This window comes from Danio rerio, chromosome 18, assembly GCF_049306965.1.
Source record: "Danio rerio strain Tuebingen ecotype United States chromosome 18, GRCz12tu, whole genome shotgun sequence".
Classification (NCBI taxonomy): domain Eukaryota; kingdom Metazoa; phylum Chordata; class Actinopteri; order Cypriniformes; family Danionidae; genus Danio; species Danio rerio.
The window spans coordinates 23,807,534-23,822,324 of NC_133193.1; the positions used below are offsets into that span (position 1 = coordinate 23,807,534).

At 34.7% G+C, this 14,791-nt stretch overlaps 1 protein-coding gene across 4 annotated transcripts in view; it reads left to right on the forward strand.

Moving 5' to 3' along the window:
- cfdp1 (craniofacial development protein 1) overlaps nucleotides 1-14,791 on the forward strand; it is a 70,783-nt gene that overhangs the window by 881 nt on the left and 55,111 nt on the right. For 3 of the 4 annotated variants that reach the window (XR_012393766.1, XM_073929431.1, NM_001100035.1), the window contains exons 2-5: nucleotides 80-212; nucleotides 1,223-1,442; nucleotides 3,563-3,693; nucleotides 7,584-7,721. Coding sequence is in view for 3 of the 4 variants with exons in the window: in XM_073929431.1 (XP_073785532.1) it covers nucleotides 80-212; nucleotides 1,223-1,442; nucleotides 3,563-3,693; nucleotides 7,584-7,721 (622 nt within the window). In the remaining variant the exon portion in view is untranslated. Of the gene's footprint in view, nucleotides 1-79; nucleotides 213-1,222; nucleotides 1,443-3,562; nucleotides 3,694-7,583; nucleotides 7,722-10,994; nucleotides 12,033-14,791 lie in introns of those variants that run through there. The other variant, XM_073929432.1, reaches the window with a different exon arrangement.

A 14,791-nucleotide genomic window follows, 5' to 3' on the forward strand; every position in this document is an offset into this window, starting at 1 on the left:
TAAATACTATGTTTGCATGTTTGTTTTGTCTCATTGTCGTGATTTTATTTACATTTATTTCATTTTTTTCTTTGATCAGATGATAACTTGAGTGAGGATGACATTAATGATTGTGTAAAGGAGGATGCGCTGGAAGGGGAGGATCACGACCGGCAGACGCCGGAAAATTTAACAAAGAAAAAGAAGAAAAGTAAAGCAGATGTCCATATGAGGTAGGGCTGCCCGATTTGGAGAAAGAAAATCTATTTGCGATTTATCTAATCAAAATTGTGATTTGCAATTTACTGTAATTTTATAAAGGAGCTGCAGGTTTGATGTGGTGGTTTTATCGGCACCAACCAAGCATATTCACAAAGTACGCTACACTATGCTACTGTATATTTAAAACCATTCATGACAAATTAAGATAATAACTACATTATTTTTAATTAAATTAAATAAATTATATTTATAATCTAATTTAAATCCTTAACATTTAGATTGTGTTACATTTTTCTTCATATCAATTTCATGAGCATTTATAGCAAATAAACTAATGTAAATTTTATCTTTTTTGCTTTTGGAGAGCAGCCCATGTTCTCTTGTTATTAATATTTTAATAAACTTTATTAGGTAAACTGTCCGTGATATGAACAAAAGCAAGTGATGCATCAAAGTATTATAAATATAATGAAGTTTTATAAATTAATAATAAAATCTTAAATAATAGGCCTATAGGTAAATAATAATTATACGATGTAGTTCTATGTTCTATGTCTCTCTCGCCATAGTAATAATTGAAATAATCGTAGCTTTTGCGATGTGAAATTACACCTTTTCAAATCGAGATATCGGTTTTAAATTTATTAATTTGTGCAGGTGTAATATGAGGTATAGATGATTTTACTGACATTTACTTTAAACCCACTTGTAGGAATAGTTCACCTTAAAAATGTAAATGTACTTACAATTTACTTAACTCAAGTGGTTCCAAACATCTTAAGGGGCTTTTTTTTGTTGTTAAACACACAAAAAAATTTAATAATGCTGAAAACCGCTAGCCATTGACATACAGTGTAGGAAAAAATATTATGGAAGTCAGCGGCTGACGGTTCCAGCATTCTACAAAACGTCTTTTTTTTTTTTTGTTCAAAAGAAGAAGCTCAGCAATTGGAGCAAGTGAACCGTGATTAAATGACAACTGTTTTAATTTGTAGTTGTCACTTTCTCCTTGTTTCCAAAGAAAAAGGAAAAAAGGAGGCCTCAAACTGGTGGAGGATGGCGAGGCAAGTACAGCAGATCAGCAGAAGGACGAAGATGAGCCAAAGGAAGACGATTTTGTAACCAAGTCAGTAGGAGACATTGAAGAGCGGCAGAAGAAGAAAGCAGATGATCTTTGGGCTAGTTTTCTGAGTGATATCCCTAGACCCAAAGCAGAAGTTCCAAGTGCAAGCTCTCAGAAGGTAAAGTATCAGCTCAAGAATACAAACACAAATAAAAGAGGTTTTGTTTAAAGTCTGTGTGAAATCAAAATTTACTATGTTTATTTTGCTAATGCAGATTGTTATTGTTAAACTTTTTTTTTTTTAGTTAAAGCCCTACCATTTGTTCTGCATTCTTGTGGTCCTTCTCTGTTGATGTATTTACTGCTGAAGGACATTGACCTGGACAGATTGTTGTTCATAGATTTAGTTTATTATAGTTTTAAAATTTTTTAAAACAGTTGTTCAGGTGACGCAGTGGCGCAGTAGGTAGTGCTGTCGCCTCACAGCAAGAAGGTCGCTGGTTCAAGCCTCAGCTCAGTTGGCGTTTCTGTGTGGAGTTTGCATGTTCTCCCTGCGTTCGCGTGTGTTTCCTCTGGGTGCTCCGGTTTCCCCCCCAGTCCAAAGACATGCGGTTCAGGTGAATTGGGTTGGCTAAATTGTCCGTAGTGTATGAGTGTGTGTGTGTGGATGTTTCCCAGAGATTGGCTGCGGCTGAAAGGGCATCCGCTATGTAAAAACATGCTGGATAAGTTGGTGGTTCATTCCGCTGTGACGATATAAAGGGACTAAGCCGACAAGAAAATGAATAAACGAATGAACATTTGTTAATAATTTTTTCTTAATTATTTAAAAGAAAGTTTACTGTGGAAAAAAAATGTATGTACACAAGTAGAGCTTGCTTGTTTTTACATAATATTTAAAATATTTAGCTCAGAAATAAAATCTAAAATATTTTTATTGTTTATTATTAATGTATTATTGTAATATTGAAAGTATTAAATTATAATAATTTTTTTGATAGGGCAAATGAAAATCTTTTCCATCTCAGCCATTTGAAAATTCATTATGGGTTGAAGATTTCATTCATAATGGTCTTAAAAATGTCTTAGTCTTAAATTCAACTTTGTGAAACCTGCAGAAACCCTGTTTAGATTTTAAAAGAGTGGTTCTTCTTAATTCTTGGGAGTTACGTTGTAAAAAATAACCAGTGAAATCCCACAAAATCTGTGAAGTAGTCAGCTTTTTTTTACTATTCTAGATGTTTTAATGCTGTTAAAATAGATACTTTTCTCAGAGAGGCATAAGCATTTTAACACTTCTCTTCTTTAAATACTCTTAAAGTTCAAACCATCATAGAAAAATGAGTCTATATTATAGAATGATACCAAAGATCAAAACCTGTTGTCAGATGCAAACATTCATTGCTGTCAGCAAAAGGTTCATAAAGCTTTTTAGCTTTTGTGAGGATAATGTTGGCATCCAGCGTAATGTTCTTTTTCCTGCAGTCACTAATCCACACAACTAAAGCAGACTCTATCCTTAAGGGTCTCGCACAGCAGGTGCGCTGGGCACATGACAGTTGGAAGTAACACACACTGAACATGCACATTCGCAATTTCGCATGTTATTTGAAATAAAATTATGGGACCACTGTAAATAGAAAATCAAAATGCTCTCATTTATGAATACTTTTTAAATTACTTTTAACATCAGATTTCTTATTTTCCCTTGTCTTTTTATGTCTATTTTTTATTGGTTTCAGTGTGAGTGTATGCAGTGCTCAGAATAAATGAGTAAACCCCCTTTTGAAAATTAATATTTTTCCATCCACACATTCGTCCACACACACTCATATTTTATAATCTCAATAAATGTAGCCAATATATTTGGTGTTTTTAAACAAAACAGTTTTAACAAATCATTATGTCCAGTAAAATAAGAGTTACTTATCATCTTTTAGAATAGAAAGTAAATAAATTTAAATTATAGTTCATTATTATCATTATTAAACACTTTATTGGAGAAAAAAATGACAAATTACAACATTTCAACTAAATGTTACATTTTTGTTATTTAGTTGTTATTATATGTTATTTTTAAAAAAAAAATTTAATTGAATAATTCTTTCCAATTTTTTACATTTTAATTTGCGTGTACTTCTTTTGGACTAGACAGATTATATATTATTATTTAAAAAAGAGAGATCTGTGAGCGGTATACACATTTATGGTGAGCACTGTTATATTTAAATAGCATTTTCTGTGATTTTGCTTTTTTAATTTTAAACTAATAAGCATTTTTTTTTCCATCTCATATAGTTCACATCCGCAGCTGCTACAGATGAACCCAGTAAACTCTCTACAGCGTCTTCCCAGAAGGAGGACAAACCCAAAGATTCCTCCAAAATCACAATTACTAAGGTGTTCGATTTTGCTGGAGAAGAGGTTCGGTAAGTACAAGTCGTTTGTGTGGCCACTAGATGGCAGCATCTAATCATGAAAAAGCTGTGCAAACGATTGCTTTTGAGGTGAAAGCGGCAGTAATATTTTTTATTGCTTATTGCCAAACTCAAACAGCAACAAGGAGATGAGACAAAGTCTCATCACTTGCATGTGAAATATAATACAGGAAAAAACATTGTTATTGTGCCTAAATCAAGCTATGATATCATCAATAGCATAAAAAAAGACTTCAACTCAAAAAGGTTGTCATAATGCATCAGAAATGTAGCACTTTAATTTTTATTTATTCCTCTAAAAGAGTAAGAGAGTTAAGTTCAGTATGAAAGGGGAATGTATAAAGGAGATTTAAGTTCTTTTTGATTATTAATAAAGAATTTAGCATTCTATAGACCATTTTGAGGAATGTAAACAACAGTCCCAACTTATTTTTGGTTTTACATTTTAAATTTCTATAGCTTCTGATAATCCAAAAAGAGACGCATATTTATTAATTAATGTTATGAAAGCTGTTTTAACATTAAGTCATGATTGAATTGCCTCTTTTTACAGTTTTGGAATAGTTCGATAACAAGCAGGAAATGTTCATGGGCTAATGACATGACCACATTGGAATGGTCTATACAAGAAGATTGAAAATGTATTCAAAAGATAAAAGCTTGGGAATATCTTTGAGAACAAAAGAATGGGTCACATTTGTAAATTTAAAAGCATAAGAGTTTAACTCAACCCCAAATTTGTTTCACCACAAAAAATAGGGAATTGTTTCCTCTACAAAGCCACAAAATGAGTAAATCACATCAACATGCGCTAAGCAGTATTTTAAAGACCACAGTGTCAGACCAAGTCCCAAAACACACTTGCAGACAATCATGTTTTTATTGACCATCTTATTTTAATACATTCTTTCTTCTCTGTTACCCACTTTTAACAGCTTTGCTATGTTTATTGTGCTAATTCTACACATTTACTTGTTAGCAGATTTTTTTAAATGGGAAAACCTGTTGGATTTTGGACTTTTTGGTTTTGGTTCTTTCAAATATCAGTATCATTTGGCAAAATTGTGTTAGTGCAACTTTAAGAAATACTGTTTTGTACAGAGAAGGCACTGCATGCATAATGTTTATGTTTGGATGCTGTTAATGAAGTCATAGACACAGAAATATTTGGGTCTTTTCAGTGAACACTGTCTTTTAATAGTCTATCATGATGCTGTCTTCACATCTTATCTTGTTTAGCAAATTATTGCTGATATTCACTAATTTATTCCAGGGCATTGTGTCTATGAGGCAGTCACACAGTCAAAGCTTAGCAAGTAAAATATTCAAATCCTGCCAAGCACAGAGCAACGACAAGCTTTGAACTCTTTTTATGAACCCAAGATGGGATTTATATTAAGACTTCTATTCTATTTAAAGAATACAGTGGCACAAAAATATTTAGGGGCCTTTTGATTCTTAAAATAGGTATGAATTGCATGAATTGCAAAAATAGTGAAATATCCAAACAAAAGTATCATATTTAAAAAATTAAATCAGCAGACACCAATTGATTCAATTCAAGGTCAGACAATGCTACACTACACGAAAGCCAAGCTACATAAAAACTTTCCGTCTGTCTCACCAATGTGTGATAGATGCAAGGTAGCAGACACGGTTGCTCATGCCTTTTGGCTCTGTCCCTCACTGAAAAGATTCTGGACAAACATATTTGACTGGTACTCCAAGGCTTATAGCAGACCTTTTCTACCAAATGCTGAATGCTTGCCATCTTTAGCTTTTCACAAAAAAAAAAAAAAAAACATCTTCTCTCCCTCAAACAACGCAAGAGACTTTTATGCAAGGCATGGTCCTGGTTAAAAGACTAGTGCATAACATTTTAAAATCACTTTTACCCCCTTCATTTCAGAACTGGATTTCAGACATAATATCTATTATTCAGATGGAGAGACTCAGATTTTTAGGGACTAGCTCAATAAGAAAATTTTTGGCTACTTGCGGTCAATTTCTTGATGTATTCGACAAATCTCTCAAAAATATCTCAAAAGCAATCCAGTGACCCCTCTGAGGTTTAGTCATATACCCTCACTAGTTTTGATTTTATGTTTTGTGACTATGATGCAATGTTTAGCTGTCAAACTGCTCGTTTACACTAATTTCTTATCAGCCAATCACATGGCAGCAGCTCAACACATTTAGGCATGTAGACATGGTCAAGACGATCTGCTGCATTTCAAACCATGCATCAGATTTGGGAAGAAAGGTGATTTAAGTGACTGTGAACATGGCATGGTTGTTGGTGCCAGATGGGCTGTTCAAGTATTTCAGAAACTGCTGATCTACTGGGATTTTCACACACAACCAACTCTAGGGATTACACAGAATTGTCCAAAAAAGAGAAAATATTCAGTGAGCGGCAGTTCTGTAAATGCAAATGCCTTGTTGATGCCAGTGCTCAGAGGAGAATGGCCAGGTTCAAGCTGATAGAAAGGCAACAGTAACGCAAATAACCACTTGTTACAACTGAGGTATGCAGAAGAGCCTCTCTGAACACACTGCACGTCCAACCTTGAGGCGAATGGGCTACAGCAGCAGAAGACCAGATCGGGTGCCACTCCTGTCAACTAAGAACAGGAAACTGAGGCTAGAATTCACACAGGTTCACCAAATTAGACAATAAAAGCTTGGAAAAATGTTGCCTGGTCCGATGAGTCTCGATTTCTGCTGCAACATTCGGATGGTAGGGAATTCGGCGTTGAAAACATGAAAGCACGGATCCATACTGCCTTGTATCAATGGTTCAGACTGGTGGTGGTAGTTAAATGGTGTGGGAGATACTTTCTTGGCCCATTAGTACTAATTGAGCATTGATCAACACCACAGCCTACCTGAGTATTGTTGCTGACCATGACCATTGTTTTATGACCACAGTGTATCCATCTTCTGATGGCTACTTCCAGCAGGATAACGCGGCATGTCATAAAGCGTGAATTATCTCAGACTAGTTTCTTGAACATGACAGTGAGTTCGCTGTACTCAAATGGCCTTCACAGTCACCAGAACTCAATCTGATAGAGCAACTTTGGGATGTGGTGGAACGGGAGATTCGCATCATGGATGTGCAGCCAACAAATCTGCAGCAACTGCGTGATGTTATCATGTAAATATGGTCTCTGAGGAATATTTCCAGGACCTTGTAGAATCTATGCCACAAAAGATTAAGGCAGTTCTGAAGGCAAAAGTGGGTCCAACCTGTTACTAGTAAGGTGTACCTAATAATATATAATAATGTGAAATTAAGTTACCATCAGTTTCTCTGCAATTTGAAATAATATTTGTGTTTGTTTTATTCTGTAAATTAATGATGACATTTCTTCCAAAACAATTGACCTGCTTTTGTTAAAAAAAATAATAGGTGCCATGTTTTTAGACATTTTATATAAAAATCTAAATTTGATTGAATGAATAATATTCAATCTCTAAACAACAGTTTTTTTCTTTTTAGTAAAAAGATGCTCTAAATGTCAACATTTTTTTATTAAAAATTTTTAATAAATCAGACCCTAATGAAATAAAACGAATTGAATTGTTACGAGATCTCCTCTTTTTTCATAGCTATATTTCTATTAGGAAAATATAGTAAAATGTAATTTTGTTAAATGTTGAAAACTGCTTTAACATTTTTGTTAATACTTACATGAACAGCAAACAAAAACAGCATTTATTTGAAAAGTATATATTCTGTAACACGTGTAAAGTCATATTTAATCTTTTTAAATTTTGTTCTAAATAAAAGTATTAATTTCTTTGAAAGCAAAAATGACTGACTCATATCTTCATAATCTAATCTTGACTATTATATCTCTTTTTGTGTTCCACAGGGTCACTAAAGAGGTGGATGCCAGATCACGTGAAGCCAAGAGTTTTTTGAAAAACGAAGAGAAGTTGCTGGAGGACACAAAAGAGCCATCCGTGTCCTCTGAACCACAGCCACCCCATCCGCTCTCCTCTGGATCCAGGTACAACCCCTATAGTTTAGCCATTTGTTGTTCTGCTCCTTCTCAGCTCAAGTGAAATTACAGTTTACAACTATTGTGTCAGTTAATTAATGAAACAAAGTGGTTTTTAATGGTTCTGTTTTGTGTTCCACTGACGCAGAAGTGAATATCTCATTAGCGCTCGGCTATAATTAATTCTTTGTTATTGATGTTGTTATATTACAGTAATTAGATGTGATCTCCTCCAGTGTGGTTGGTGCTAGTAAATGGATGGAGACGTCTGTGTGTGTGTTTGCCGTGCAGGACTAGAGGGAATGTCAGACGTGTCATTGATCTCTGACAGCTCCGATAGCGAGTCTTTGATCCCATAATTCCAGATCTGCCTGTGGGGAAAAGCAGACACAGAGCTATATTTCAGCCGCAGTGTGCACAGATGTGGGTTGTTTCTCTGCTAATGCTCTACTAAATTATAAGAAACGTCCGTTATTGTCTAAACAGAACAAGTGTGGAGGTTGTGTTTGCTTTAGGGAGATTAAGCAGTTGTTCACTACAAAATGAAATGAATGATTCTGTTAGCATTTACTTCAAATTAGGGCTGCACGATATTGGAAAAATCTGACATTGCGATATTTTGTATTTTGTTGATATTCTGACATGTATTGCGATGTACTTTGTTATACTTGGAACTAATTATTGGTCACACTTTTTTTGATGTAGACTAAGATCATGCAGAATATGTAGTTTATAAGATCTAATGGGAAGCCAATATCTCGTAACATACATGCTAATAAAGTGAGAACTGGTCCCTAAAACGTTACAAAATGTATTATTTCGATTGATTGTGTTAGATCACCATCTCTATGCCAGATAAATAAGATCCAGCCACGAATGCCAGATCTAGTCAGAAAATGTCAGTTTCTCCAGGTATCTGGACAACACGTCAACAGAGTTTCCAATTCCCAAACCTGTTAACCAGTATTCAACTGAATTGACCGTCTCCTATCAATATAGGAGTTGACTGAGAAAACCAGAGAGGAGCAGAAGCATGAGACGAAGTAATGATGATTAAGAAAGAGCTGAGTTTATTGAATAATCTTAGTTGCGTCTGATTCAATGCTCAGGCTTCGTCTGACCAGGATAAATCCAACAAGTGTTATTATACCACTAGCAACAGCAATGGAAAATTACTGCTTCATAAACATTGTCCAGAGACAATAAAGATCTTGAGATAGAGACATTCTCTTATCTATCACTCATGAAAACAAGTTTCGTTTGAATCCACATACATAAGGTTATAACAATATGGAAAAAGGAAACCCCAATAAAGCAGTAATTATAGGAAAATAATAATGAGAAAATATAAAAACAAAATAAAATGACAAATAATAATCAATAACAATAATTAATTTATTAACCAATTATCAATATGATGATACAGTGATAATTGTATAAATGACTTATGATCATATGATGAAAAAAAATAATTAAATGAAGAATAAATGAATTAAAACAAATGAAAATAAAGCACAACACAAATGAATTGCTAAACAACACACACATAAGTTTGCTTGAAGGATTCTCAGATCTATTCTCAGATCCATGTAGAGGAGTAAATCGTGCATAAAATGTTATAAACAAACTACAAGTATAGAGTAATGCAACAAAGCAAAGATAAAAGAGAAATAAACATTGCATGCATTAGGATTTTATTTATGTAAATTTAAAAATACACTGGAAAAGTCAACTTAACATTGCGTATCTATGCGATGTGTCTATTGCAGATGCACACATTGCGAATATCAGTGCTGAAACGATATATTGTGCAGCCATACTTCAAACCTATAAGGCTTCGGAAAACAAATGAGGATATTTTAATGAAACGTGAAAAATTTTATGTTCCTCCTATTTGTAGTTCAAAATTCCTGTGCTTCAAATTGTTTGTGCAGAAATGTAAAAAAAATTGCATTGTTTGATGAAAGGATTCACATTTGTGACCCTGTATCATTAGTTAGTAGTGTCCATTTTTTGAAATTGAGATTTATACTTAATTTGAAAGCTGTGAACATAAGCTTTCTGTTGATGTATGTTTTGTAATAGGACAGTCTTTGGCTGAAATACAACTTTTTAAAATCTGGAATCTGAGAGTTCCAAAAAAAAATCTACATCTATATTACTAATCAGAGATGGAGATTTATTATTTTTACAGTAGAAAATATCTTCATAGACAATGATCATGGCTTAATATTCTGATTGTTTTTTGGCATTAAAAAAAAATCTATAGTTTTGACCCATGGAATGTATTTTTGGCTGTTTTTAAAACATACATGAGCTACATAAGGATGGTTTTGTGGTACAGAGTCGCATATGCTGTATGAACAGCTTTTTTATATCATTACACACCCCATGTTTTCTTACAGTTGACATTTCTATTTTTAGGAGTGAAATCCCATCAGATTATTAAATAATAATAATAATAGAAATAATAACAAAGTTCCATGCATTACGTATAGCAAGTGAGAATGAGATATACTAATTCTATTAAAATTAGCTATCCTATACACTGCAAAAAAAGCTTTTCTTACTTAGATTTTTTTCTGGTTTCTAGTCCAATTATCGTAAAAGTTTTAAATCAAGACGCATTTTCTAGACAAGCAAATCAAGTTTTTCCCTAAAACAAGCCAAATAATCTGCCAGTGGGGTAAGCAAAATAATCTTATGTTGAAAGGAAAAACAAGACTATTTTGCTGACCCTATTGGCAGATTATTATATATATTTTTATTCAAAAATCTAAGAAAAGCATTTTTTTGCAGTGTACTGTTCAAATTAGTTCAGTCATACAAATTAGCTCAGTCATTAAGAATAGTTACTATCAGCCGAGGAGATCTTGGAAAAAGTCATACATTCTTTTATCACATCTCGCCTAGACTATTGGTCTCCCTCAATCTTCATTGGCACGGTTACAGTTTGTTCAAAATGCAGCAGCTAGAATTTTAACTCCTATTTCATCAGTTTTAGCTTCCCTTCATTGGCTTCCTGTTCATTTTAGAATTTAGTTCAAGATTTTGGGGCGACTCACAGCAAGAAAGTCGCTGGTTCGAGCCTCGGCTGGGTCAGTTGGCATTTCTGTGTGGAGTAACCTCCGCATGGTCCGGTTTCTCCCACAGTCCAAAGACATGTGGTATAGGTGAATTGGGTAAGCTAAAACTGACTGTTGTGTGTGTGTGTGTGTGTGTGTGTGTGTGTGTGTGTGTGTGTGTGTGTGTGTGTGTGTGTGTGTGTGAATGAGTGTGTAGGGATGTTTTCCAGTGATGGGTTGCGGCTGGAAGGGCATCCTCTGTGTAAAACATATGCTGGATAAGTTGGCGGTTCAGTGCGCTGTGGCGAGCCCAGATTAATGAAGGGACCAAGCCAAAAAGGAAAGAATGAACTTCAAGATTTTACTTACTGTTTTTAAAGCACTGAACGGGCAAGCACCTTCTTATATTTCTGAATATTTCTTAATTTACATTTAACTCCTCAGTCTCTTAGGGCGACCAATAAAGTTGTACTACAAATTCTTCAGTCACAACTTAAACTGAGAGATGGAGTCTTTGCAGTCGCTGCTCCACATATGTGGAACCAGCTGCCACTGGACATTATGAGTGCTTCTTCACTCACTATTTTTAAGTCCGGACTTGCACATTTTTTTTCTATTGCCTTCCCAGGCTTTCAATTATTATTGTGCATTGTTGTCACTATTATTTTTATTGATACTTTTATTGTTATTTTACACTGTTTTAGAATGTGTGTTTTGATTTTGTTCAGCACTTTGGTCAGTGCCAAACTGAAGTTAAATGGGCTTTATAAATAAACTTTACTTACTTACTAACTAAATTAAAATTTTATTTTCTTAAATGTTTGCAGTTATATCCAGCTTAATTTCTTAAAACAAAAGTCCTTAAATAATAAAATCCCAACCTTTGCTTGGTAGGTTGAGGTTAAATTTAGGCTAATTGATACTTTTAACTGAGCATAATTCGATATGTTTAGAAAATATGTATTTATAATTTAACCATAGGATTTAAGCTATTACAAATTTTGTTTATAGTGTGGAGATTATTGTTTGGACATTATTAATTAAGCCTGTATGTCATAGTCATCTTCCACATTTTTAAAAAAAAATGGATTTTGTTGAAGCACCATAATCATCGACTCCTAGCACTGATAAAATGCAGATATCAGGTCAAGACTGAGTAACAGCAAATGCTTGATATTAAATCATCCCTATTTATGCGGGAACAAATCCTAATTTAAGCCTTTTCATTATATAAAGTGATCATGTCTCTTCAGAAGACTTGGATTAATCCATTCATTTTTTTATTGTTTTGATCTCTTTATGATCGTTTTGAAGCGTCAATGTTTTAAGTGGATTTAAATGGAGGAAGACGGTTTGTTCCGCTGTGGCAGCCCCAGATTAATAAAGGGAATAAGCCAAAAAGAAAATGAATGAATGAATAAATGGAGGACCAAATCACTGTATGTATGATGAAGATGAAAAACATGATGGCATCATTTTCATTATAGGTTGATTTGACCCTTTAAACAATGTAGGGTTCTTGCCCTCAGTCTTCGCTGCTCCTTACATAAGATTATTTAGGACAGACACTCTTGTCCGTCCTCTGAGACTGTGAATGTTTGCTGAACAGGAAGTCGTATTTTTCCCGCCGCAGGATATACAGTACAGGGCGTTGGTTTGCACAGCAGGAAAGCGACTTGAACCCCACCTCTCTCATCCTTTATCATCCAAACGACTGTCATTTAATGTCCATGCTAAAAATACCCTACGTTCAGTCTGCCTCTGCTAAACTCTCCGTGTCTGGCTTTGATTTTGATGGCTTCTCTAAATGCTTGGATATAATTTCTTTGTCTTTAAATCAGCCTTCTTCATATTCCAGTGGCTGTTTCGCTTCAGCACAGCAGGGTTCAAGCTTAAACTCTGCACAGAAGGAGCCTAAACACAAAGGGTACCTGTCTCCAATATTCACTGGCTTCCTTTCTCTTCCTTTAAGCCTCTTTTGTGTGATTTGAGGTTAGAGGGCTTGAGTCAGCACTGTGGCACACACACACACACACACACACACACAGTGGCTCTCTGTTTCTTTACTTAACAGTGTCATACTGCGCCTCATTGCAGAACTGCTGACGATGGTAATACACACACTTCTTCCTTCTGCGTTTTTGTCCTCTTTCCATACAGACAGATCTTACTTTGTTACTTCCCTGTAGGTTGATGAAGAGATGGAGTAAATATGGAAAATGGTAACAGTTTATGGGAAGTGTTAACATTGTTTAATGCAGTATGTGTCACAAAGCAACATTTTCTTGGAGCATTGGTTGTTTTAGTTTTACGCTTATAAATGTATCATATTGCTGATTTTGTGAAGTGATGAAATATATTAGTATACAGTGCTGTTCAAAATTATTAAATAAGTGAACACGTATTCAGTATAGATGCATTTATTTAATTAAATTTGTTAATTACTTGTATTGTTGCGATGGATCTGAGCAAAAGAAGCACATTAGATTTAGAATAATTTCTGAAGGATCCCATGACAACCATTAAGGCTGTTTAAAATTCTGTTTGCTATCAAAGATATCATGTACTTTTTCAATTGTATTTAAAAAGTGTTATTCTAGATTATTCTGAATGTTAAATAATCTTACTTTTTTTCTGCAGTTTGCAGTCGAAGCATGAACTTGAGACTTCTTTTAAAAACATAAAAAATTCTGACCCTAAACTTTTGGACAGTAACATGTGCAGAGAACAGTTTTAACATTTAATGATTTCTGTTCAACTGTTTTTTCCGAAAAGTAACTCCCTTGATTTATACTTCTGCGTCAAGCGCACAAGTATGGTCTGGTGCAGCCTTCGCGCAGTCACATAGCCTCGTCATGGCTGACACAGACGCTGACATGCATCTCTTCTAAAATGTAACTACATGTCGCAGCGATGCAAAGTGCAAGCTCTTTGTTGCAGTAACGAGCGTGGACTGAGCCGAGAGCCTCGAGCTAGTTGGAGCGAATTTTTACAAGCGTTGGGTTCTAAGAAGGAGCTCCAGATGAACACTTTTGTTTTGTGTTTACCTTATGGTTAAAGTTGTTGCACTTCCACCGGTTCCCACTGCTGAATGAGCGAATTTTAGCTACTTCTACTACATTAAGGGATCATTTACTTGGCGCAGAAGTATAAATCAGCCTTAATTTGTTAATAAATTTACTTTTTACTGCACCCCCCCCCTCCACCCCCAATACAAAAGTAAACTAACATTTATCTTTAAGTTTATCATTATATGTGCATAATTAGGGCTGACACGGTGGCGCAGTACAGTAGGTAGTGCTGTTGCCTCACAGCAAGAAGGTCGCTGGTTCGAACCGTGACTGAATCAGTTGGCATTTCTTTGTGGAGTTTGCATGTTCTCCCTGAGTGGGTTTCCTCCGGGTGCTCCGGTTTCCCCCACTAGTCCAAAGACATGCAGCACAGGTGAAAGCTAAAAATTCTCCGTTGTGTATGTGTTTGAATGAAAGTGTATGGGTGTTTCCCAGTTACGGGTTGCAGCTGGCATCCGCTGCGTGAAACAAATGCTGGATCAGTTGGTGGTTCATTCTGCTGTGGCGACCCCAGGTTAATAAAGGAAGTAAGCCGAAAAGAAAATGAATGTGTATAATTAATTGATAAAAAATGTTATGCTCAGAATTTTATTGAAAAGCAATTTCTGTGCAGTGGGCTTGATCTTTATATATATATATATATATATATATTAACATACTTTAAAATAACATATTTTAACAAACATTTTAATGTACAATTTTAACGTAATTTGTTTTCAAAACCATCCTCGCTTACATTGATATTGTATTAAATTATTTGTTATTATTTGTTCAGCTTTTTGTTGATAAATAAGGCCCAGTGGATGCCAAATACATTTGAAAAAGTAAAAGAACACTGACACTGAAGCATCTTTGAAATGTTATTGTACAGCACTTCAGTTTCTTTATCCATCTGTTGCTTCACCCAGCAGCCCTGAGTGTGTATTTTAAAATGAACACTTAC